The sequence below is a fragment of the Hyla sarda genome, chromosome 1 (assembly GCF_029499605.1).
Source record: "Hyla sarda isolate aHylSar1 chromosome 1, aHylSar1.hap1, whole genome shotgun sequence".
Lineage (NCBI taxonomy): Eukaryota > Metazoa > Chordata > Amphibia > Anura > Hylidae > Hyla > Hyla sarda.
Genome location: NC_079189.1, coordinates 134,350,702 through 134,378,168, shown reverse-complemented (window position 1 = coordinate 134,378,168; position 27,467 = coordinate 134,350,702). Strand labels below are relative to the sequence as shown.

At 42.5% G+C, this 27,467-nt stretch overlaps 1 protein-coding gene across 8 annotated transcripts in view; it reads left to right on the top strand.

The window, feature by feature from the left end:
• RAPGEF2 (Rap guanine nucleotide exchange factor 2) overlaps positions 1-27,467 on the top strand; it is a 294,507-nt gene that overhangs the window by 168,243 nt on the left and 98,797 nt on the right. For 7 of the 8 annotated variants that reach the window (XM_056561584.1, XM_056561566.1, XM_056561557.1 and 4 more), the window contains one exon: positions 26,405-26,480. In XM_056561584.1, the coding sequence (XP_056417559.1) occupies positions 26,405-26,480 (76 nt within the window). Of the gene's footprint in view, positions 1-6,889; positions 6,908-26,404; positions 26,481-27,467 lie in introns of those variants that run through there. The other variant, XM_056561593.1, reaches the window with a different exon arrangement.

Here is a 27,467-nt window from a genome sequence, read left to right as displayed (position 1 = left end):
GATGTGCATGTTTTTTTATCTGGTGATAAACTGTGTTTGTGTTTACTAGAAGTAGAATGTAAACAGAACTGTCTTCTATTACATAAGACCCAGTTACATGGAAATGAGATAGACACTGTACACAGAACAAGGATTCATTTATCTGTGCTTACAGTATCGGCATAAAACCACTTGTACATGGGACACAGAACTCCTATTATCTGAATGGCTGGAGAAGCCAGGGGTCAGACTCCCAACCAAACATTTATGATGAATCCTCAAGACAAACCAGAAACAAAAAGTATCCTAGTTAGGACTACCTATGGCCAATCCATTAGTGGAAATGTTTTCCACAGATAAAGGATTTCTGGCACATAAGTGAGCTGATCTTGTGAGAAGCAGCGTCCTGACCCCCTCATATGATTCTGCCAGAGAGGACGGGCTACATGTGACCATAAAGTAGTGTCATGCCTGATCCGAGCAGGTCTCAAAGATAACAGCAGTCATAGCCTACAGAGAACTAATGTTCACACATGGAGGTTTTATGCAGATCTAAAGTTGAAATCTTTCCCCCTTGTTTTCAATGGGAATATGCACCATAGTTCATCTTGTGCAGGTTTTTTTGCATGCAGACTTAGAGTCCATGTTGCAGACAAATAAAGAATTGCCATTTCTTGATGTGGAAACAACTTGGGATGTCATGTAGGGCTGGGCGGTATGACCAAATATGTGTATCACGGTATTTTTTTTAACTTACGGCGGTTCCACGGTATATAAGGGTATTTTCACCCCCCAAATCATGTGACCCGCCAGCACTGTTCCCCCCCCCCCCCCCCCCAAAATTAATGATCAGCACAGCGGGGTACTACTCACAGATGTCACCTTCAAAGCACTGCCCTCCTCCTCCTTGTTGGGGGCCGCCAGGCGCTGGAACTCACTGTACGCCAGTGGTCTCCAACCTGCGGACCTCCAGTTGTTGCAAAACTACAACTCCCAGCATGCCCGGGAGTTGTAGTTTTGCAACAGCTGGAGGTCCGCAGGTTGGAGACCACTGCTGTACGCTGTATCCCTATGCCCGGGCTGCAAAAGATAAAGAAAATAAACTTTAAACTCACCTACGTCGGGGCCTTACGCTGGGGACTGGAACGTCGGACAGCCGCCAGCCTATCACCGGCCAGAGCGATGTCCCTCCCCGGCCAGTGATACGGCCAGTGATAGGCTGAGCCCACTGTCATGTAAGAAGCCGGACAGAGCTTCTTACATGACAGTGGGCTCAGCCTATCACTGGCCGGGGCGGGACATCGCTCCGGCCAGTGATGGGCTGACGGCTGTCCGACGTTCCAGTCCCCAGCGTAAGGCCCCGACGTAGGTGAGTTTAAAGTTTATTTTCTTTATCTTTTGCAGCCCGGGCATAGGGATACAGCGAACAGTAGTGGTCTCCAGCTGTTGCAAAACTACAACTCCCAGCATGCCCAGACAGCCATTGGCTGTCCGGGCATGCTGGGAGTTGTAGTTTTGCAGCATCTGGAGGTCCACAGGTTGGAGACCACTGGCGTATAGTATAGAGTTCCAGCGCCCGGCGCCCCCCAACAAGGAGGAGGAGGGCAGTGCTTGAAGGTGACCTCTGTGAGTAGTACTCCGCTGGGCTGATCATTAATTGGGGGGGCAGAATAGCGCTGGTGGGTAACATAGGATTAGTTCCCCGATGTGGGGACAGCTCTGCGCTGGGCTAATAATACATTCCCGAGGGGGAGGGGCCCAACCGGTATTGCGGTATGGGGGAAAATTCATATCGTGCAGCCCAAAAAATTCGATATTCGGTATGAACCGGTATACCGCCCAGCCCTAATATCATGCATGGATTAGCTTCATTGAATAGGACTAATCCTAATCTTTGAAATGCGGTAGAAATCTGTTACAGATCTTTTTGTTGGTTATCCAAAGGTTACATTTATATGCCTAAAGATTTGACCTGTTTCAGAACCGACTCCTGATTTCGGTATCAAATATATAGAAATATTTTTTTTCCTTTTTTGGTACATACCGTACTTTCTTCTGATGATATCTTTTATTTTTGGCAGCAGATATACAGAACTAAGGGAATATTCACATTCAGCAGATTTGTTGCAAAAAATGTTTCTTTTAATGTTGTATGTAAATTCAATCTAAAGTGGGGGCTACATTGGGAATTTGGCCATTACATGGGTCACATGGCCAGATATCACTGTTTCGAACTGCAGGGATCATGCTGTATCACAGCTCAGGTAAGTGAACAGAGTCCTATTGTGACCCACAAGTGGTTGACACTGTAACCCAGCAGTCACAAGAAATCAATCTGTATAATAGACTGGATATAGATTTAAAATCCGTAACATGTCCAGTTGTGGTCCTGCTGAGGATTTACTGCAGACTTTCTTCAGTGACTTCAATGGGGAAGTCAAGTCAGGATTGTGCTGTGGTAACAGAAAACTCCTCACATATGGAATTTTAATTTATTTATTTTTAAAATTCTCAAAATTTTTCATATATGCAGTTATAGTGGCAGCAGCAGATGTGCCCCATTTGATGTGGATTTTCTCCTGTAGCTTTACATACAGGTACACTGCAGCAGACCCATCTGTGTCCGCTTCTATCCAAAGCATACAAAGGGAACATTATATGCAGCACCCGCACAGTGTGTGCCGTGTGTACAGATGCATTGAAAGGCACTGCAGGGAACTGTTCCTTGATCGGGAACTGTAAATACAGAAAACAATAGGTGTAAGTGCAGGCCATAGTGCGTATATATAGGTGTTTTGCACAGAGATTTTGGTGGAAAAATGCCTAATTGACGTTCTATAAGTGTGTTAGGGTACACAGTTGTGTCACACAGACAGTGGCGGGGGTTGTGGCTAGACTGGTCCCTTCATGATAATCTGGCTATCAGATTAAAGGGCAATGTAATGCATAGACAGTTCGGTGTCAGGATGGCTTATGTTCCATGTTATCTCTCCCCTCTATTACATGATGCTCCACCCTACCATTGGGCAAAACAAGGCAAGGAGTGTCACTCAAGTAGGCAAAGGTGGCAGAATGTGGTGTTGGGATTACTTTTCATTCATAGGTATAGGACATCTGGATTTCTGCTGTCAATTTATTTTTGTATTTGTGGTCTCTAAGAGACAGAGTGCAGTAAATCTATTACAAGTAACTAAAATCATAGAGTAATAAACATAGGAGTACAGCAGCTGCTGCGTGTCTATGGAGATTGCCATTATCTCCAGCACATATCAGTAACGCGCCTTCTCCCAGTGCGGATACATCGGCAGAAAATAAAGTAGTTTTCTATGACACCTGCGCTCCCACAAGTTCATATGTAGATGTAATGTACATACATGGAGGAGAGTTGGTGGACTCCCAACAACAAAGACTCTGGCAATTATGTTTCAAAAACTTCAGGGTACAGGGGGGTGGAGCGCTCATCTTTATCAAAGCAGCTGTACTGAAAAGAATAGCCTTCAGACTCAGCTCCATATTTTTTTTAGCAACGTTCTATATATATATATATATATATATATATAGATAGATAGATAGATAGATAGATAGATAGATAGATAGATATTTTTTTTTTACCATTCACATAAAAATTTGCCTGTGGTGCAATGTTCACATTCACAACATGTCATTCTGTGCTGTGGATAAACTGTGGATTTGTTGTGGATTTTTCCTAGTGATTTAAATGGGCCGGTCAAAATTTGCAACAGAATTGCAAAGCAGTTTTGTTTTAGATTTTGCTGCAGAAATATTGTAGATCTGCAGCAAAATCCGCAACTGGATTTTTAACATGTAAATTTTACTTGATAATTTAAATTGATATAATCTGCTCTAACCTTCCATAGGGCCATTTCTATACCAAATTGTGAAATATACAGCATCCTGCACACCATCCCATGTACAGGGACCCTAAGGGCCCATACACACTACAGAATTCTCTGGCCGGAGATCCCATGTGCAGCAGGCACCAGCAGAATTAAAGGGGTTATCCACCATAAGGTGATTTTAGTACGTACCTGGCAGACAGTAATGGACATGCTTAGGAAGGACATGTGCTGGTCTTGGGGCTAAATGCCTATGTTGTGAGATTACCATAATACTGTGGCAAGCTTTTTGTGAACTTGTATTTCCTGTTTGACTTTTCTTTTTTTTTTTTACTACAAATCCCACAATTCCATTTTTCTCCCTCCCACACATCAGCCACCCCACCCATTGAAACAAAAGACCTGTGGTTTTCAATCAGGGTGACTACAGCTGTTGCATTAGTTGCAGATTGATCCCTCTCCCACCAAGCGATCGCTCCACCCATTGAAGCAGACATGCTCCCTGTCATCAGCTGACTAGTGAGTCAGGTCTCGGACGCATTGCAAGCTTGGAAAAATCCGAGACGACAGTAATTTTGTATGCTGTTAAAAATAAATATTGGGGTGAAAATCACAGAAGAATTGTGAGAAAACAGTCACACACAGGTACAGACACTATATTATGAACTACACTAACTGAACAGCCCCTGTAGCATGGTCAAATAAAAAAATTCCTGGAATGCCCCTTTAAAGCTAATGTCCATGCAGATATTAAAGGAAAACTGTCACATATTTTCTCCCGCAATATCCACAGGTATTGGTGGATAGTGCGGGAGACGCTGATTAAAACGAGCCCTACCTTGGTCTGATCCGTGCCGCCGTTCGCCCGCAATTGTAGTTTTAATCTCTGTGTATATCCTGCTGTTACTGGCAAAGGTGGGGCTTCTGCGGGCTAGCTAACGGACACTGATGTCAGCGCCGCTCATGAATCCCTCCCTCTGGTTAGGAGCGGCGAAGAGAGGGAGAACAGGAGGGATGAATATTCATGAGCGGCGCTGACGTCAGTGTCCGTTAGCCCGCAGAAGCTCCGCCTTTGCCAGTTACAGCAGGATATATAAAGAGATTAAAACTACAATTGCGGGCGAACGGCGGCGCGGATCAGACCAAGGTAGGGCTCGTTTTAATCAGCGTCTCCCGCACTATCCACCAATACCTGTGGATAGTGCGGGAGAAAATATGTGACAGTTTTCCTTTAAAGGACAACTGTAGTGGTACACATTTATATATGCCTGTGCCTGGGCCTCAAAAATAAACAAAATAAACTCATACATACCTTTCTACGAGCCCCTGTTGGTTCGGCACAGGCCTCACAGTCCGGCAGTGCTGACGCCATTCCACTTCCTGGTGGCGGGGACGCCGCAGAGCCGTCGGCGTATCACCGGCCGTAGCGATGTTCCGCCCTGGTCGGTGATAGGCGTAGCCCACTGTCATGTAAGAAGCTCCGGCCAGCTTCTTACATCCCCGTCCCCAGGAAGTGGAATGACGTCTGCCGGACCAACGGGGGCTCGTTGGAAGGTATGTATGAGTTTATTTTTGTTTATTTTTGAGGCCCGGGCACAGGCATATATAAATGTGTACCACTACAGTTGTCCTTTAAGCGCCACGCCTATAGACTGCAATACATTTCCAGGTGCAATACTACCGAAAGAATGAACATGTCCATTCTGTTTTGGAAATCTGAACATTTGGCTGCAGAAATCACTCCACGGAAATTCTGCAGTGTGCACAGAGCAGCAGAATTCTATTGCTGCAAGCGAAATTCTGCTCAGAGCAATTCTGGTTCTACTGGTCGGGAGACAACATGGCTCATTCTCATTTCTGTGACCTCTGGAGCTTGTATGCTGCAGCACTATTGCTGTTCACACTGAGCATTTATGTTGCATGTTAATTTTTTTTTTCTTTAGTTTATATTTTTTTTTATCTGCCATAAGTTCACCATTTAAAACCAAAAAACTCCATAAGAACATACAGTGTTAAGTGAGCCATTCTGTAGTTCCTGGTTAAATCATAGCTGCAATACCTCTTTTTCTTTATCTTTAACCTTTTGCTAGCCCAGTAGTGTTGTGACATTCAGACAGGTGGGAGCCCAGACTACCTGGCAGGGTAGGGTTAACCACTTTCGCTGTATCTAGCAGCTCCAGTAACACTTCCTGCTACAGGTGTGTGAACAGCTCCGCCATCTCCCAGGTTCCACCCAGACAAGAAGTGCTAAGTAGATTTCTCCCCCTCCTCCTCTCCTTCCCATCATTCCTGTGAGGATGGAGCAAGCTGCGGGTGGGGGTTGGGGGGCACACAGATTCCATTAACACTGGTGATGAACAAGTTTACATTCCAGGCCTGAGAAGTGACATTCTGGACTTTAGATGACGTGCAAAAGAGGAATGTGAAATGGGAGGCCCTGGAGAAGGGAGCAGCGGTGACAGCACATCCAGTAGTAGCTTCTGAATTACACCACTGCTTCCTCCATGGGAGTCAGGACAGGCAGCCAGGATTGACTAGCTGCACAGCAACGCCCTGCTCTTGGGACGATTTGCATAGAGTGTGGGAATACAGAGACTTTTCGTTACCTCTATGGCTGCATTCCTGCAGAAAGTAAGGAGAAGCCAGTAACCACTTCCATGCTCCTGGATACGTCATCTATGGGAGACTTGGCTGCTTCTTCCGCTCCGTTCTCTGGGATCCAGCTTGGACAGCTATGAAGGAAGGGATTGGACTTTTCTTCCAGTTGATTTGGAGCCGGCTTCTGATATTTCCGCCTTGTAACTTTCCAGATGGAAAACATTTGATTGTTATGTTATCCAGATACTTTCAAGCCACACCACAACTACTCTGAGAACTTGTTGGGGTAGGACACCCACCAGCATCCTGGATTGAGAGATGTTTGCAGTCTTTTAGGACCTGATAATGTAGATAGCTGAGACCTCTCTGTGGATTTCACCTAAACTGGGATTAGGAAAAACCCTTTGTTCCCTGATTTAGCCAGTTATTTAGGGATTAATGAAATACCCCACATCTGTAGAGCATATACACGGGTACGTATGCCAGCACAATGCCTTTTTTTTAACCTTTTATGAATGATGTCAGTAACCAAAGCCCCAGTACCATGAATGTGATTGTGCAGATGTCTCTCTGATGGTCATTGCTTCAGTTACTAGTATATCATTATATTGTACTAATCAGCTTTTATATTTGACACTATATTTTGTCTTTTTATACTGGGATTGTTTTTAATACTATCTTTGCAAACTCATTTTCTTGGTGGAATGGGAAGCCTAGGCCTAATATACTGACTGAATGTAATGGGTTTGCCACCCTTGGGGCTTGGTTGCTCTGTTCACATGGAACAAATGTGCTGTATATTTCCCACATGGAAAACTACAGTGCATTGTAAGTGAATGGGATTTTTGAAACCTTATTCATAGTGCAGAAAAAAAGACATTTTGTTAGCTACAAGGTCTTTTTGCAGATTTTTTTTTAATCTACCGCATGGTTGTCTGTTACAGAATGTGGTGGATTTTGCTCCAGATTTCACCCTTTGACTTAAGGGTCAAAATCTAGTATGGGGCAGATTTTGTAACCAGATTTGGTGCTGAAGACTGCTCCCTAGGAACATAGCCTTAGAGCCACTCATTTTGAATTATCTCCCTAGAACCCACCAATTTTTGTCACAATCAGACAACCATCTCATGTGTTTGGCCCTGTCCTGAAAAATTTTCAGAATTTTTGTTTTTTGGGGGGAAAAGCTACTGACAGAGGTGTCTGGTAGTGGTCTCTCCCCTCTCCACAATCAGAACACATGCATGATCGCCTGGGCCGAGCGTGCATATGAGGAAGGCATGATAGCTATCTGAAATGTATGGCTGGCTATGAACTAAGCCGGGTCATTTGAGCATTTTAGTAAAAAACTAAACAAAAATAAAATAGTCCTTGTAGGTGATTCCTGTAGGGATTCCTCAGCTGGTGTCTTTTAGTAGCTGACTCCAGTCATATCCAGTCATAGCTTCATGTTAAGGACTCTTTTGCTTTCAAATCCCCTATATCAGTAGTCTCCAACCTGCAGACCTCCAGATGTTTCAAAACTACAACTCCCAGCATGCCCGGACAGCCGTTGGCTGTCCGGGCATGCTGGGAGTTGTAGTTTTGCAACATCTGGAGGTCCGCAGGTTGAAGACCACTGCCCTATATAAATAAATGGCTCCTTGACACAACAAGCGATGGCATCTAATATATATCTTATATGCTTCATTGTTACACCATAAAGTGTACACACGGCCTGACAGTAGTAAATTCAACTGCATTATTTAACCCAGAAACTAAGGTTTATAGTGCAGATAGGGGAATGTGTTTCTTAGGTAAAACGCTGTCATTCAATGTTTTTATCTTTAGTGGTCTTGGAATATTAGGTGATAGTGAAGCCCCCTCTCATTACTATTCATATGACGATACAGAGATGTGCAGCTACAATAAATGAGTGCCAGGGTCCTGCTAGTCTACATGGCTGCTTATTGAAGCCAAGCATGCTGGGAATGGATGTCAGCCCGCTCAAGCTTTTACGTCTCGAACAGTGTTTTCCCAACAGCGTGCCTCCAGCTGTTGCAAAACTACAACTCCCAGAATGCAGTTGGCTGTCCGGGCATACTGGGAGTTGTAGTTTTGCAACAGCTGGAGACACATTATTTGGGAAACCCTGGTCTAGAACATAGGCTCTTGACCCGACTGCATTGTTTCTAGTGTATATATGTATGGCTCCATATAAACACAGCATTACAGAATGCATCTGTATGTTTCAGCCCGGCGTATGAATTTAGTAAAGGTTTGACACTTGTTGAGAATATCTGAAGCAATCCGCAGAACGTATTCCTCAGATGTGTGCAACTCCTGTTTATACAGTTTCATACATCGCCCATTGACTGTCAATTAAAATCAGTTGCATATATCTACCATTGATGCCTATTAAGAAACATATACCTCACGGCTTCATTACTTTGTATTGATATGTGTAGTCTAAGGCTTTCCTGAATAGATATACAGTGATCCCTCAACTTACAATCGTTTCAACATACAATGGTCTTTTCTGGACCATTGTAACTTGAACCCAGACTCGACATACAATGCTTTGGAATCTGCGAAACGTGTCAATGGCTGGAAGAACTGACCAATCAAAATGGATATTTCACTGGTAAAACCCCTGTCCATGCGCTGTCTGGTAGCGCCCCCTACAGTACAGGGAGGTATTACATGTTCTTTACTCTTTACCTGTGTCAGGGTTAGCTTCTCCTTTGGGCATCAGGTAAGGGCGGCTCCATTTTCCTTTTTTTAGGACATTGCGTGTTCTGTACAGGACCCTGAAGAAGCTTCTGTCCCTACATAGACCAGTGTTTCCCAAAGAGGTTGCCTCCAGATGTTTCAAAACTACAACTCCCAGCATGCCCGGACAGCCTTTGGCTGTCCGGGCATGCTGGGAGTTGTAGTTTTACAACAGCTGGAGGCACCCCGGTTGGGAAATGCTGAAATAGACAGTGATTTACAGCTCCCAGCAGATCTTTATTACTTTTATATGTAAGGATTTGCTTTATCTATATTAGTTATCTACTTATTTATGTTTAATCCTCCTTTTTTCCTATTTTTGGATGACATTTTGGTGGCTTCAGAACCAATTACCAGGTTTCCATAGAGTTCTGGTCTCAACATACAATGGATTCAGCATACAATGGTCGTCCTGGAACCAATTAATATTGTAACCTGAGGGACCACTGTACTGGTGAAAGGGCATAGAACATATATATGAATGTTGCACTTGTTTGTGAAAGTGTGGCAGCTCAGTGAAAGGGTTTACTTTATGAATCACCCTTTATCGGCGCTCCAACCTTCCCTTAATCCCGCTGCTTGTTGTGTCTTGTTGCCTGGAAAGAGGGCAGGGCAGCTGCTGCAAGTCACCATCAAGTGTGTGGAAAGGAGGTTAGAATCTCTAATACACAGGGAGGTGCGCAAAATGAAAACCATATTCATTTTTCCAAGAGTGATTTTTTTTCTCTTAGCACCATTAAAGGAAAACGCTCATTCTGTTCATCCAATACACTGGGTTATATTGTGGGTGAACAGGAGACCGATGCGGGTCTCTAAGATACCTATCTTCAGTCTGGTGCGGTGTCCCTCTGAAGGTCTGCTTCTATCTTCAGTGAATTGTGCGCTGGAGGCGGGCCCCCCAGGTGAATTAGAATATTCATGGTCACCTCTGAGCTCTTGCGTCTATCATTAATATTTTTAACTGAACTTTACATAGGACATAGCCAGTAGACACTGTGGAATCCTGGCTAGCAAAGAGGTAACGTTTGGGTCGGAGTGGTAGATTGAAGTGTCATCACGGTAGAAGTGGGCTGGAAGCCATGCGGAAGACCAAAAGTATGATTGAATGGATTGAACTTTGTCTTGTTTAGGGATTATAGGAGTAAAGAGTTGTCCTCCCAAGCGGTGGGCCTTCTGTAACAGGTCGTGCATGTATAATCACTGCGATTATCTAAAGAAAAGCAGAGGATCTCCGCATTACCAAAATCTTCTTTTATTCAGCCATAATTCTTACACCAGTGCAACGTTTCAGCTCACGAAGAAGCCTTGTTCCAGCTTCAGAGGGCTTTAATGTCACAGCATGACAACAGGCCTCGCTGTTCTGCTGTGACAACTTGTATGCCACATCGGTAAAATGAGAATTGGCTGTATACTTGGGGGTGGAAAGTCAGCAGAACCCATCATTTTAGGTGGAACCAACTTCTGATCAGGCATGCGGATTAGGATTTTTCCATCTGAAGTGTCCTCTCCTGACGCAACTAAACATTCATGGTGACAGTGAGGACCAATAATAGAACCGCCAAGCTTGTAACACATGTGAATATCTGACTATTTTTGGGTTATTTTTGTCACACGGGTGATGCATTTGAAGTTATGATTTAAAAAAGCACTTCAATTCAATCTACATGATGTCGCATGCATTTAGACCCCCATGTGTGCTCAATGAATGCGCAGCCAGTTATGTAAAAAGGAATGTGTTGCCTCGAATGAATGTGGTGAATTATTTTCTTAGCAATGGAAAGAAACTTTACTGTACGGTTTGATTATGTAAGTACAGTCATCCCTCAACTTACAATGGCCTCAACATACAATAGTTTCAACATACAATGGTCTTTTCTGGACAATCGTAAGTTGAAACCAGACTCAACATACAATGCTACAGACAGTCCAGATCTGTGTCAATGGCTGGAAGAACTGACCAATCAGAATGGGCATTCACTGGTAAAACACCTGTATTACTGAAGTGCATGCACTGACTGGTGTCTGATAGCGCCCCCTACAGTACAGGGAGGTATTAGATGTTCTGTACCCTTTACCTGTACCAGGGTTAGCTGCTCCTTTGGACACCAGGTGAGGGTGACTCCATTACTTTTTTAGGACATTGTGTGTACCCCGAAGAAGCTCCTGTCCTCTACATAGACAGTGTTTCCCAAGCAGGGTGGCCCCAGCTGTTGCAAAACTACAATTCCCAGCATGCCCGGACAGCCTTTGGCTGTCCGGGCATGCTGGGAGTTGTAGTTTTGCAACAGCTAGAGGCTCCCTGCTTGGAAAACGCTAACATAGACCAGTGATTACAGCTCCCAGCAGATCTTTCTTACTTTTATATGTAAGGACTTTCTTTATATACATTAGTTATCTATATGAAAAAAACCTCTAAATAAATATAAGGTGTAAGGGAAGTGCTATTTAAGACATAACTTTTAATATATGCGTACTAAAACACACCAATATGTGCCAAGTGATTATACCCACATAAGAATAAGATCATGCGACACAGGATCTGTTAGGATCACCACCCATCTGGTGGATTTATCATGAATCTAATGTGTAGATACACATATTCAGATATGCATCTCTAATAGAAAATATAATTCTCAACGCGTTTCTACTCCAATCAAGAGTGTCCTCAGGAGAATATCAGAATAATAGAGATAATAGAAGTATCACATTTAAATAAACATGGTATTACTGAGTGACCCACGATACAGGGTATCACTCAGAGGGTGTGATCTTTCCCAGCTGTAACAGGAGAATGTCGGCACGACCTAAAAAGAAAACCAACAGTACAGTCAGCCCAATATACAGACTTGCACTAAATGTAGTTTTTGTAGGGCTGAAAGACTCACAGTCCTTGCCGTGGTTCCGGACACCTATAAATAAAATAATACATTCCTATCAATAAACAAGGTTCCGCTGTACCTGTAATATAAATCTAGCATATCGCCGCTAGTGTGCTGTACTCACTGTCAGCTGGTCTAGGTGCCGATCACAGGATCCCGGGAGGTGCGCAACCCGCAGTGGCGGGAGCCGGAATGATTCAAACCGGCTGCGATGCGCTCACCTTCCGGGTCCCTCGGCGTCTGGCGTCATATCCTGGCGCCTACGTGTGACGTCGGCAGTGCCCGCCCCGCTCTGACGCCCACAGGGGGCGGGCAGAATGCCGAACTCACTACTATAGTTCAGGGCCGGATTCAGGTATGTATGGGAGTGATTTATTGCTAGTAATAGAGTATACTAACTCTCGTGTGACTGGTTATATATTATTGAATGAACCAATGGGAATAGTAACAATAATTGGTGTAGAAACACTAAAATTGCAAAGAATTCCTAAGAAGGGGTATATAAACAATGATGATCGTGAGCATACCGCAGTGTAAACGTGCCATTTAGAAATGAAATAGGCACATGGTCCCTAAAGATAAGGGTACACATGCCGAATGATCACGACCGTATAAACCCCAAATTAAGGACCACATTATGCATGATTAAAATGCCCTAATTAGTCATATCTGATATAAATAAATTAATCCCAAAGGTTAGAATAGGATAACCCCCAACCAAGAGCAGCCCATATACTCCTATATTGTACTTCTTATTATATGTATTTACATGTATATGAAATCAGCAGACGGATGTAGGGGACAACGCCCGAGAGAGAATATATATATAAAAATATATAATTATTGGTCCCCCTTCCGACACAGGAGTGGTCCCCCTGGGATTCTAACAGAAAATACGGAGGGATAAGGGTAATGATAGGGGCCTAGGGATCCTAAACTTGCCCTGCACTAACTCAGGCCCTATGTCCTAGGCGGTGTTATCGCCCTAATAAGGGCGGCCCCGCTCACGTACCTCCTACTTGGCCTAGCTCTTACTAAGTAAGTATGGTGACACTAACTAGAAGACCCACTAGGGTCTCACCTAACTACCTATTCGTCACCAATGGGGGGGACCACATCACTTGCTGTAAGGGGACATCACAAAAAGGGAGCAAGACTTAATTGGTCATTGAGACCTCTAGGGTTCAATGTACCCATCTCAAAAATCCATCTACTCTCCCTTTGAAGGAGGAGTCTATCAAAGTTACCCCCTCTCGGGGACGGACGAATGAGCTCCAGTCCTAGGAACTTGAGTTGTGTGCAACAACCACTATGGACCAAATTCATGTGGCGGGCCAGGGTTATCCTATTCTAACCTTTGGGATTAATTTATTTATATCAGATATGACTAATTAGGGCATTTTAATCATGCATAATGTGGTCCTTAATTTGGGGTTTATACGGTCGTGATCATTCGGCATGTGTACCCTTATCTTTAGGGACCATGTGCCTATTTCATTTCTAAATGGCACGTTTACACTGCGGTATGCTCACGATCATCATTGTTTATATACCCCTTCTTAGGAATTCTTTGCAATTTTAGTGTTTCTACACCAATTATTGTTACTATTCCCATTGGTTCATTCAATAATATATAACCAGTCACACGAGAGTTAGTATACTCTATTACTAGCAATAAATCACTCCCATACATACCTGAATCCGGCCCTGAACTATAGTAGTGAGTTCGGCATTCTGCCCGCCCCCTGTGGGCGTCAGAGCGGGGCGGGCACTGCCGACGTCACACGTAGGCGCCAGGATATGACGCCAGACGCCGAGGGACCCGGAAGGTGAGCGCATCGCAGCCGGTTTGAATCATTCCGGCTCCCCACCACTGCGGGTTGCGCACCTCCCGGGATCCTGTGATCGGCACCTAGACCAGCTGACAGTGAGTACAGCACACTAGCGGCGATATGCTAGATTTATATTACAGGTACAGCGGAACCTTGTTTATTGATAGGAATGTATTATTTTATTTATAGGTGTCCGGAACCACGGCAAGGACTGTGAGTCTTTCAGCCCTACAAAAACTACATTTAGTGCAAGTCTGTATATTGGGCTGACTGTACTGTTGGTTTTCTTTTTAGGTCGTGCCGACATTCTCCTGTTACAGCTGGGAAAGATCACACCCTCTGAGTGATACCCCGTATCGTGGGTCACTCAGTAATACCATGTTTATTTAAATGTGATACTTCTATTATCTCTATTATTCTGATATTCTCCTGAGGACACTCTTGATTGGAGTAGAAACGCGTTGAGAATTATATTTTCTATTAGAGATGCATATCTGAATATGTGTATCTACACATTAGATTCATGATAAATCCACCAGATGGGTGGTGATCCTAACAGATCCTGTGTCGCATGATCTTATTCTTATGTGGGTATAATCACTTGGCACATATTGGTGTGTTTTAGTAAGCATATATTAAAAGTTATGTCTTAAATAGCACTTCCCTTACACCTTATATTTATTTAGAGGTTTTTTTCATATTGTTTATGCTGGGAGGCAAATTGACCCCTTGTAGGTCTATACAGTATTTTACATACTGCTTATAATACATTAGTTATCTACTTATTTTTCTTTAATTCTCACTTTTTCCTATTTTTGGATGACATTTTGGGGCCTTTAGAACCAATTACCAGGTTTCCATAGAGTTCTGGTCTCAACATACAATGGTTTCAACATACAATGGTCGTCCTGGAACCAATTAATATTGTAACTTGAGGGACCACTGTACTTAGAATGAGACGAGGTTTTCTGTATCCCTGTATGGGTGCAAGGATTTAGTTGTTGGCTGTTTATTTTTTTTATCTTGATGTCTACTTGTGTTCAGCATTATGCCTTGTGAGAAATGGATCTCTCCTCCCCTGTCAGAAAGGTCTTATCACCCCTGTTTTATGGCAAGAGCCACATATAAGCTGCTTCCTGATATGGACAGGTAATCGTGTAGCACAGTGTCAGGCTGGGTTCACATCACGTTTTTGCCTTACTGTTTTCAATCAGCTTTTCTAAAGAAAACCGTATGGCAAAAAAATGGATGGAACCGTAGGGGAAAAAGTAAACCGTATACTGTTTTTAAAAGTGCATAAGGATCCGTCTGTTTTTATAAAAAAAAAAAACTTTTTTGAAAATATTGTCCATTTTTAACCTCTTCAGGACATAGGGCGTATGGATACGCCCTGAATCCCGAGTCCTTAAGGACCGAGGGCGTATCCATACGCCCGTGGGAATTCCGGCCCCCACCGCTAGCCGGTTGGGGACCGGAGCCGGATGCCTGCTGAAATCGTTCAGCAGGCATCCTGGCATATCGCCCAGGGGGGTCATTATGCCCCCCCATGTCGGCGATCGCCGCAGATCGCTGGACAATTCAGTCCAGCGATCTGCGGCGATTCCGGGTCAATCGGGTCTCCGGTGACCCGGTGACCCGGAATTACTGGCTGTTCGGGGCCGTCTCTGACGGCCCCGAACAGCCAGAGCCTGCAGGGGTGAGGTGGCACTGGTGCCACCTCACGATCGCCCTGATTCGTCGGCCGGATTACCGGCCGACCAATCAGGGCGCCTGCTGCGGGTGTCACTCCCGCACCCGCTCCGCCCCTCTTCCGGAGGACGTGAGCGGGTGCGGGAAGACGACCCCCGGTGCTGGGGACCCCGATCCCCGGCGCCCCTGTTGGGATCGGGGCCCCAGGAGCAGCTGCGGCGGCGGAGACGACGAGGGACTGACCTGCAGCGTCTGGATCGTTGGAGGTGAGTGACAGCCTCCTTCTGTTGCTTAGCAACAGCTCCCAGCATGCAGAAAGGGCATGCTGGGAGCTGTAGTTATGCAACAGCAGGAGGCAGACCACCACAACTCCCAGCATGCCCTTATGGGCATGCTGGGACTTATGGTTTTGCAACAGCTGGAGGCACATTCTTTCTATGGAAAAGTGTACCTTCAGCTGTTGTATAACTACAACTCCCAGCTTGCACAAACAGCTAAAGTGCATGCTGGGAGTTGTAGTGGTGCATCTGCTGGTTGCATAACTACAACTCCCAGCATGCCCGTTGGCTGTCGGTGACTGCTGAGAGTTGTAGTTTTGCAACAGCTGAAGGCACACTGGTTGTGAAACTCAGAGTTTTTTTTTACCTAACTCAGTGTTTCACAACCGGTGTGCCTCCAGCTGTTGCAAACTACAACTCTCAGCAGTCACCGTACACCATGCACCGTACATGCTGGGAGTTGTAGTTTTGCAACAGCTGGAGGCACACTGGTTGTGAAACACTGAGTTAGGTCACAAACTCAGTGATACATAACCAGTGTGCCTACAGTTGTTGCAAAACTGCAACTCTCAGCAGTCACCGACAGCCAACGGGCATGCTGGGAGTTGTAGTTATTCAACAGCTGGATGTCCCCCCCCCCCCAATGTGAACGTACAGGGTACACTCACATGGGCGGAGGCTTACAGTAAGTATCGGGCTGCAAATTTGAGCTGCCGCAAACTTTCTGCTGCAGCTCAAATTGCCAGCGAGAAACTACTGTGAACCCCCGCCCGTGCGACTGTACCCTAAAAACACTACACTACACTAACACAAAAAATAAAATAAAAAGTAAAAAACACTACATATACATATACCCCTACACAGCCCCCCTCCCCTCCCCAATAAAAATGAAAAACGTCTGGTACGCCACTGTTTCCTGAACGGAGCCTCCAGCTGTTGCAAAACAACTCCCAGTATTGTCGGACAGCCGTTGACTGTCCAGGCATGCTGGGAGTTTTGCAACAGCTGGAGGCACCCTGTTTGGGAATCACTGGCGTAGAATACCCCTATGTCCACCCCTATGCAATCCCTAATTTAGGCCTCAAATGCGCATGGCGCTCTCACTTTGGAGCCCTGTCGTATTTCAAGGCAACAGTTTAGGGTCACATATGGGGTATCGCCGTACTCGGGAGAAATTGTGTTACAAATTTTGGGGGGTATTTTCTGCTTTTACCCTTTTTAAAAATGTAAAATTTTGGGGAAAACAAGCATTTTAGGTAAAAAAACTAAAATTTTTTTTACATATGCAAAAGTCGTGAAACACCTGTGGGGTATAAAGGTTCACTTAACCCCTTGTTACGTTCCCCGAGGGGTCTAGTTTCCAAAATGGTATGCCATGTGGTTTTTTTTTGCTATCCTGGCACCATAGGGGCTTCCTAAATGCGGCATGCCCCCAGAGCAAAATTTGCGTTCAAAAAGCCAAATGTGACTCCTTCTCTTCTGAGACCTGTAGTGCGCCAGCAGAGCACTTTTCACCCCCATATGGGGTGTTTTCTGAATTGGGAGAAATTGGGCTTCAAATTTTTAGGGGTATTTTCTGCTATTACCCTTTTTAAAAAAAAATTTTTTGGGGGAAAACAAGCATTTTAGGTAAAATTTTTTATTTATTTTTTACATTTGCAAAAGTCGTGAAACACCTGTGGGGTATTAAGGTTCACTTTATCCCATGTTACATTCCCCGAGGGGTCTAGTTTCCAAAATGGTATGCCATGTGTTTTTTTTTTTGCTGTTCTGGCACCATAGGGGCTTCCTAAAGGTAACATGCCCCCCAAAAACCATTTCAGAAAAACGTACTCTCCAAAATCCCCTTGTCGCTCCTTCCCTTCTGAGCCCTCTACTGCGCCCGCCGAACACTTTACATAGACATATGACGTATGTGCTTACTCGAGAGAAATTGGGCTACAAATACAAGTAAAAATTTTGTCCTTTTACCCCTTGTAAAAATTCAAAAATTGGGTCTACAAGAACATGTGAGTGTAAAAAATGAAGATTGTGAATTTTCTCCTTCACTTTGCTGCTATTCGTGTGAAACACCTAAAGGGTTAAAACGCTGACTGAATGTCATTTTGAATACTTTGGGGGGTGTAGTTTTTATAATGGGGTCATTTATGGGGTATTTCTAATATGAAGACCCTTCAAATCCACTTCAAACCTGAACTGGTCCCTGAAAAATACTGAGTTTGAAAATTTTGTGAAAAATCGGAAAATTGCAGCGGACCGTTGAAGCCCTCTAGTGTCTTCCAAAAGTAAAAACTCATCAATTTTATGATGCAAATATAAAGTAGACATATTGTATATGTGAACCAAAAAAAAATGTATTCGTAATATCCATTTTCCTTACAAGCAGAAAGCTTCAAAGTTAGAAAAATGCTAAATTTTCAAATTTTTCATCAAATTTACGGATTTTTCACCAAAAAAGGATGCAAGTATCGACAAAAATTTACCACTATGTTAAAGTAGAATATGTCACGAAAAAACAATCTCGGAATCAGAATGATAACTAAAAGCATTCCAGAGTTATTAATGTTTAAAGTGACAGTGGTCAGATGTGCAAAAAACGCTCCGGTCCTTAAGGCCAAAATGGGCTCCGTCCTGAAGGGGTTAATGGGAGGGGTGTTGGGTTTTGGACTTTAGGATGCAAATGCGCATGTGCAAAGTAAAAAACGTATATGGTTTCCCGTATGGAACCATATACATGTGTGTTTCCCATTGACGTCCATGTTAAAAAAAAAAAAAAAAAAAGTATGTGTTTGCAGTACGGTTTTTAAACCGGAGTCAAAACTGTGTGGGCAAAATAGACAAAATTTTCAAAAACGTATTGTTTTAAAATAAAAACTGACGGAACCGTATGCACTTTTAAAAACAGTATATGGTTTAAAAACGCATACGGTTCCATCCATTTTTTTTGCCATACAGTTTTCTTAAGAAAAAACTGATTGATTGAAAACAGTATGGTAAAAACATCAGTCTGAGGTCTTACATATGTAGAGCCTTTCTTCCCCAGTGGGAACAGCCCCCATTGTCCTATCACTTTCCTGTAATAGAAATCCGCTGAATTATTTTTTGAAAAAATCTATTTCACTTGGTTCTAGTAAATTTAGCCAAATGGAAATAAAAAAAAAATAGCTTCATTGTAGAGGAGTACTGAGTGTTTTTCTTTCTATTTTTTTGTCATTGTATATACTGTAGAATAATTATTGATTTCATGATAAAATATGATGTCCGAAAGTTTATTACAAATACCATGGACACGATAATAAATGCCATTAGACACAGTTGACCATTTGCGGTGATGTTGATAAATTCCTCATTCTCATGTTGTACATGGTGATGGGAATACGAGGCAGCGGAGAAGAACTCTATAGAAATGAAACACACATGATTGTAATTTTTGCCGACCTATTTGTCAAGCAGAAACAAACTCTCATTCACAATTCCTTCCATACCCACTAGCACACCCTGTTTAAATTATAAAGGTTCACATGAGGATATTATTAGATGATACAGTAACCCATCCATTGCCTTATTGCTTCCTTCTGACTAGGAATCGCAGGTATGAATGTGGAATATAATAATGGTAAATATTAGAGTGTTCTTTGTGCCTTTGCATGTCACATCAAAAAAACTGTTTCTAAAACTCCCCCAACTCAACCAAGGAAGCTGCTGGGTGATTACATTGTAGAAACCAGTCCAGGTACTTGTCCTCTGCTGTGCTGCTACTTTTCTTATAATTCCACTTTAAATGACAAAAAAACCTTGTTTTAAACCCCCTCCCCCAACTCAAAATAGCTATTGGGTGTTTCCACAAAACAAGTCCAGTTTCTGTCTATTTCTTATCATGCTATTATTATTTTTTATGAACCTTACATTCACATTATAAAATGTACACCCTTTTTATTTATTTTATTTTCTAGACTTTCATATAGACCCGCTAAATTCCTGCATTGTTAGACTATGTTCACATGCAGTGCTTTGCGATACAGCTAAAAAATAGCAAATGGCTTATGTAAAAGACAATTTAGCAAAAAAAAAAAAAAAAACCTCTGGGAACAAAGGGGGAGATTTATCAAATCCTGTCCAGAGTTGTCCATAGCAACCAATCGGGTCACTTCTTTCATTTTTCAGAGGCCTTTCCAAAAATGAAAGAAGCAATGTGATTGGTTGCAATGGGCAACTGGGCAACTTTTCCTCTGCACAGGTTTTGATAAATCTCTAACTGAGTTGGGAGAGAGAAGGATTGGACATGTTGGATTACAGCAAGCCTAAACCACCAGAGGTATCTCGCAGCAGCTTTCTCCCCTCTACTCATTCAGATTACATGCACGGTTGGCCAGACATTGAGGAAATTTAGGAGAAATAGCAATCAGGTCAATGACTGTATCCATAGTTCCAAAATCACCCTACGTAGTGTGTATTTGAGGCCTTCTTTGGGACAATATATGTCAGCAAAGTTTTGTTTTTTGTATACCCTCCAGCAGGTGCTTATTCAGTGGCTTCTCACTCCCCATATGCCACCTTAAAATGTACAGTGCAATGTGCTTTAGGGCCTTAGAGAATACAATTCTGTTGTATGCTGGAGGAACATTTTTCAGGTTTACCAGTGCTTGGCTGTATGAGGTCGTTCCTATTTAGTGGAGGCTGTTTTCTAAGTGAAAGCCACTAACTTAATGAATTGGTGCCAATGGCATTTCCCGTTGAAAGGAGATGAAGTATTTAAGACCTTTCTTTTTCACTGTGAGGTCAGATACTTGCCCTTTGCCCTTTCCATTTTAAGCTGTAGGGTCCACTACTGTTGAGCAGACTTTGGGCTCTCAGCTTTCTATAGATCATGAGGTGTTTAAATACCTTTGGATAGAAGGATCCGTTTTTTCTGTATTTTCATCTCTGGGCTGATATTTTCCTTTATTGCTGAACATGATAATACTTTGCTTGACTATGGACAAAGGACCTTATTGTTATAAGTTCCGTGTGTTTATGTAGCATGTATGTATTATTAGACTGGGTTAACATTACGATTGGGCCTCCAAGTGAAGGACACATCTGCAAAATGATCTGCTGTTGACCCCATTCATTTTTGGGACCCAAACTATATGATTTAGCGGTTACATTAAGGTTATAACTCTGATACATTCAGAAAATAATGCTTTGCGTCTTGAATTAAATGGGGCCCAGTGCCAATCCAAGCACAGATATGTCGGCTGCCAATTTTGACATTTTGTCAATATATCCATGCCTCGAAGGCACAAATCATGACGTGAAGCCTGCCATCACGGAGATAATGAATGGCATCATCCAAGCTGCAAGAGATAGGTGTATCTATTGTGCAAAAGGCAATGACCTATTTATTGGATTTTGTCACTGCTTCTCTATAGTGTAATCGTTCTCCACACATTTAATTAATAACTAGCTGAAGCGTCAAACTGGTGGCAATAAGCTGCAAAAGATAAGAATTATAAAATGACAAACAAATAATAGCTCAGATTTTATATCTTAACAAGCTCTGGCAAAATGAAAGCTGATCTTTTAGACATATTGATAAATCTGGACCTATAATGTACCTGATCTCAATAATCCTTTTTATTGTTCTTTTAGAAGCCTGCATTGTTAGGCACTGCCATGGGTTCCAAGCTGGTGCTCTTGATAAAGGAGGAAGTTTCACTGTAGTAGCTAAAATGCAGCTACTTTAGATACCTGTGGAAGCATAAGCATTTTATTTCAGTGAAGAGCTATGAAAGTTTTCTAGACCCAGGGGGAGCTCCAGTTGAGTAAGCACCAGAAAAGTTAAAAGTATGTATTGATGAGGGAAGCGCTGTCGTTTTGTCAGAATGAGGTCAAGGACAATGCGTTGCACTAAGAAGCAGAACTCATGCATTTTTTAATGTTAGCTCGCCAGTCATGTCTGTAAAAAATCAAGACCCAAATCTTTCAGCTAAAGCATCAGAAATGAGAGCCGACGTCACCTCAGCGTTTCTGTCAAGGGTAATTGTAGATCACATGAGAGTTGTTTGTCTAGGAAATTATTTTTAACAACTAGGCAATAAGTGACAAGTATGGTACTACTAGGAGCAGAATATTCAGAAAGGCTCTGTATGGACAGTAAAGAATCTGCTTAGGTAGTGGCGGTGCTCTGACTTGGTATAGTTCATAGAATATGCGTACATGTAGGAAGGAAAGAGTCGGCAACTCACCACGATTTTCTTTGCTCTTTTTTTCTTATTCAGAAAACATACTCGCATACATCTGTAACGGAGAGGTACAAGTGCGGGTTGGGGGTGGGGGGATAGGGTAACAGCAAGGCGCTGGGACCGTTTTGCACTATTCAGTGCTTCATATGGCCTCTAGAATAGTGCAAAACGGTCCCGTCGCCTTGTTGTTTCCCCCCACCAGCACTTGTCCCTCTCTGTTACAGATGTATGTGAGTATGTTTTCTGAACGAAGAAAAATGTGGTGAGTTGCCAACTCCTTTCCTTTCTACATGTACGCAATGATTTTTTTTAGCTAACAAATACCTGCTTTGTTTCATTGCATGTGCCGCCCTGCCCCACCCTCACACCGTTTTGTAAGTATAGCTCTGTTTTTTACATATATATATATATATATATATGTATATATATAGTAACTTAGTATGGAAAGCATCCATACAGTTTTATTTTAGCTAAATTATGTAGGGGATCTATATGTACAATGTGGTGGGAGGTAACGGGTGGAATTTTCCTTTGCATTTCTATTTCAGCTATTACATCCAGATACAGCGGCAGTCGTACTTTCAGCTTTGTAATCCTTTTTCTCCCCCTGAACGCCCTCTTACTTTCTGAATAGCATTCTTTGTGCCCTGTCTGGGCTGCCTTTATTTTGCATGTATATAAAAGGCAAAGCATCCCACCCAGAAAAGTTTTGTGTTTTTTCAGGTTAAAATGTTCCTTCTGAAGCACTGACCATGTAGAGTAAGAGGGACATTTCCTGGTTGATCTTGTCAGAGTAGTGTCCTCATATAAGGATCACGCTGTGTTAATCTGAAATATCTGTTCAATTTTTTATGTGCTTTTTATGTAGACCAGACTTTTTAATGCAATTAAAATTTTTCTTCTAATTGGTGTTATTTCCAGTCATTGATGGGTTAATACAATCCATTTATTAGGTAGTCTGGTGAGGTTGAAATGCCATTATGTGTACTGGGCATTAAAAGAAGTCATAAAGGCTAGCATAAAGTACTTCTCTACAGTCCATAGACTGGGTGAAAAATCTTGTGACATTTGGCTCCTGTCGTCATGCGTGCCAGGTACTTGATCTACTGGAGAGAATTATTGACACTACTGTGACGTCCTATAAGTGATATCTATCATGCGTCTTGCTCGGTGGATAGCTCTGACCTAATTTATCATGCTAAATATGTTTTTCATCCAGTAATCAGCTTTCCCCGCTAATCTGGACCTGTGATGTGTCCAGCATAATGGGCGGCCTGCAGTAAGTCACATGCCTGGTGCCCGCTTCGGGGAATCACACTTTCCTGATTACAGGAGCCATTTGTTTCAATAACGCTAAATTTAATCCTGTGTGCGGAGCAGCATAAGCTATGAGAGTCATCAATCAATCAAAGTGGAAGTGGAGGGCTATTCTTAGGACTGTGCTTTTTTTATCAGGACAATTGGGGGCATTTATCATTGTCTAGAGCTGTTTTTGTGTGTAGATTTGTCTCTATTTAGGCGCAGCGCTGCGCCTAAGGCTATTTTTTGCGCCTTTTCACTTTATTTTTAAAGAGCGAACAGGCCAGATGTTAAGGGTTAGTCTTGTGCAGTGGTAATAAATTTATCAACTGCGACTTTCGCAAAAAAAGTCGCAAAACCCACTAAAGACTCAATTCTACACCAGCCCAGAGTTAGCGTAGCTTTTTGGTGTATGTGAAGAGTGAAATTTCAGAAAATGTATATCCTCCACAAAATTTATCGCATGCCCTGCAACCAATTAATACATTTGGCGGAGTCACACAAAAAAAAAAAAAAAAAAAAATTAACTAAATAACACAAAACTTAGTAAATGCCCCCAATATACCGGAGTGCGTGTGGGTGTACTTTATAGAGAACTCGCAGACATGCCAACGGTAATATGGCAGACGCAGCTTGCTTGCTCTGGTTATCTTTGAGACATCCAAGTAGGACCTCCCAAAATATTTTTATTGGTTGCAGCAGATACATACATATTCAGCAATGTTTTTAAGGGGCAAACAGGTGTTCAATTTATAGCAATATATAATTTATTTGTGGACTACAATATTCTACCGATGGTACCGGCCTGCTGAGCTTTAGAATCTTTCAATGGCTTGATCTGGTCATCTAATCCTCAGCATGTATCCAGCTCTAGACAATTATGACAGTGATACAGTATGAACAATGAAGACCATATATACATGTGTTCGGATAAAGTGTTTCCAATAATTCTTTGTGTATTCTTCATAGCATGAATGACCTAAAAATGTATGACATCTGCTTTTCTGTACTTATGTTGCTCCCACTTGTGGTTGCAACCACACAACTTGGTAATGATTCTTTGTGAGGCCTGGGTGGCATCTTTGCATTAGAAAGCTTCCCCAGGCTGCTCATTGCTTGATCTCCTCTGTCATTTTGACTTTCTGGTTTCCTTTTGGAAGACCCCAAGATCCATTATTGTTAAAATAGTCATAAAGATGTCACTGGAAGAATGCATGGGGTATAAATTCCTATTAAGTTCACATGCATACAACATCTTGAGATTAGCTATAGCCTAAGGTGCGACTAATAACCTTTTAAAGCTATCAAGTTTTCATCTACATTGAACATCTTCAATAGACCTGAACGTCATTTCATTGTTTGACAATCCAGCTTTATTTCATGAGTAGACCTAGAAGATTATCCACTTTCCCTGCATCATTCTCTTCATCTGCTTTTATCTTTAAAGTACTCACACACTACGTAAATTGTGTAATATTATTAGTATTTATGATATATATTGTGTGTATATATAATATTTTTTATTTTTTTTTCCAAGTGGTAATATCCACCCCAATTTCTTGTTTTACCTACTTGGCAGTGTGCAGTTATGGTGTCTCGGGAGCTCTGTCGTATCAATGGTACAATGATGACCTACCTAAGTTATGCCATTTTAGGCATAGCTTGTAAAGCCTATAGGTCCATGTTGTTAGTCACGTAGTTTTCAGTAATCTGTGCTAAATTTCCACCCATAGCACATGACTAAAGGTTGCGTTTTTATGCTTTTTATTGTATGGAGCAAGAATGCGTGTTTGACATTCATGGAATAAATAGCTGTTTAGTGGATTACATCTGAACTAATTAGAGATGAAAAAATAGCCCTTGAGGTAATGGGAGATGGTATTCTTTTCCTACGTTTTCCATCTAGATTTAAATCATGTTGTTTGGCTGAAAAATAATCCAAATCTGATTTTTTTTTTTTTTTTAAATCTTTTTGTAACGTACATTTCAAAATTGGATGTAAATCAAAATTCACTTGGATAGTGACACTGATTTTTAAGCTCTCATTGACTTAAATGGGGAAAAAAATTCATAGAAACATGTCCACAAGTGTTCAGCTTTTTATTGTCTGAAAACAGACAGGAAAACTCAGTGGCCTGTGTGCTCAAGCCATCTCCTGGTGGTTTGGTGGCAGAAAAGACACTGACTCGGACACAGATTCTGTATCCAAATTAGCAGCAACTTTTTCTGTGTGAAATTGGCCTAAACCATTGGCCAGTTGGGAGCTCTGTATAGGCTCAAGACTCGTGACAAGTGGGGCAAATTGTCTTTTCCTTAATTTCTTTGGGTAGAACTAACGTCTTAATTATTGAAAATTTCTCTGACGCATAGTTTTATAGCCAGGTTTAGGAACTAGAATTTCCAGGAGTGCAAATTTTGGCTACTAGTAATTGTTTGTTCCTTCCAAGTAGTATACATGATGGCCACCACCGAGATAGGTGTGCAAATTGTTACTATGGGAGTGTGAGGGAAAAGTGACTTTTGGGTTAGGCAGACTCCTTAAGGCTAGAAGTTCCTTTGTTGCACCGCTCTCAATTTGCATGCTACCTAATATATTGAGATTTGTTATGTGGACTTTGCAGTGTATGAAGAATATTTGCTTTTTTTATTCTCTTTTCATTGTTGATTGTCTTTACGGAGAAGTTTTCTTGACCTTTGGTTGGAGCGGCCTGGCAATATGCCATTAAGATCCAGTGTGTAAGGAACAAACATCTGTCCATGAAATCTTCCTCTGGAAATGAATTCTTGAGTCACCAGGATATGTACAGAGCAGTGGTTGCAGAGCATGTGAACAGGGGCCGTAATTGCCACTATGACTTTGGTATCTGGAGACCTTGCAGTTTCTCACGAGTGTTGTGCTTATATTTATTACTGATCCATGTGCCCTTAATTGTCCAGAAATAGACTGTTCACATTTAACAAATCCGGAAGAAATGATCTTTACTCCGCGCTAATGTAGTTCTTTGTTTGATGTATCTACAGCTTTGGCAAGAGATCTGCTGGAAGCTTCAGGCGTGGCTGTGAATGCATTGTCTTGGAACCCTCCGAAATGATTGTGGTAAGTCAGCTCTGGATATTTCTTGTACTCTGCTCAGTTTTTACTCACAGGATTGTTTATTTTCTTTCTCATCTATCCATTTTCCTGGGATATAAGTGCAGTATTAGCCAATAAATGGAGGGGATGGGTGTGGACTGCGGCCTAGTGTGAGAACGTTGGCATTCCAGAAGGCGGAATCAGACCACTTCCTTCCTCGGGGCAAAACCTTCACAATACCCCTTGTTCTATTCATCGCAGACTTGTTCACATTAGTGCTGTATACATATTAACTCATTCAGCGTCACTAGCAGGAATAACCAGAGTACTGCCAGTACAATAGAAATTAAGTTTTATGTAACATACAAACAATTGTCAGAAGCATTCAAATATTGTACTGCATTTTTCTTTAAATAAAAATATAATATGTTTTGTTGAGGAGGTATAATAATTCTGCTGTATGCTTCTTTGTCACTTAAAATAATTGCATAGGGAACAAGGCTAGGTTCACACTGAAGCATTTCCAGCCAGATTAAATTGGACGGACATTCTGAGTGTGCCCCTCACCAACTGAATCAGTCGATGCTAGGACTACACAGACATTCCCATCCCCATAGGCGGTAATGTCTTTGGTGTGGATTCTGCCTAAAGAATGAGCAAGTACCGTATATACTCGAGTATAAGCCAAGTTTTTCAGCACGTTTTCACCAAGTTTTTCGTGCTGAAAACGCCCCCCTCGGCTTATACTCGAGTGAACTCTCCTCCTGTCAATCCCTTTCAGTAGTCTTCAACCTGCGGACCTCAAGATGTTGCAAAACTACAACTCCAGAAACATCTGGAGGTCCGCAGGTTGAAGACCACTGCGGCCTTCGTCATCATCCAGATCCCCCTTTAGTTTTCTACTCGCCTCCCCTCGGTGGGAAGGAAGGGTGAGTTGGTCCGGGCCATCTATGCTGCAGGGACCGTCCGGTGGGGAGGGTTAGTCGTTCCAGGCTGTCCATCTTCACCGGG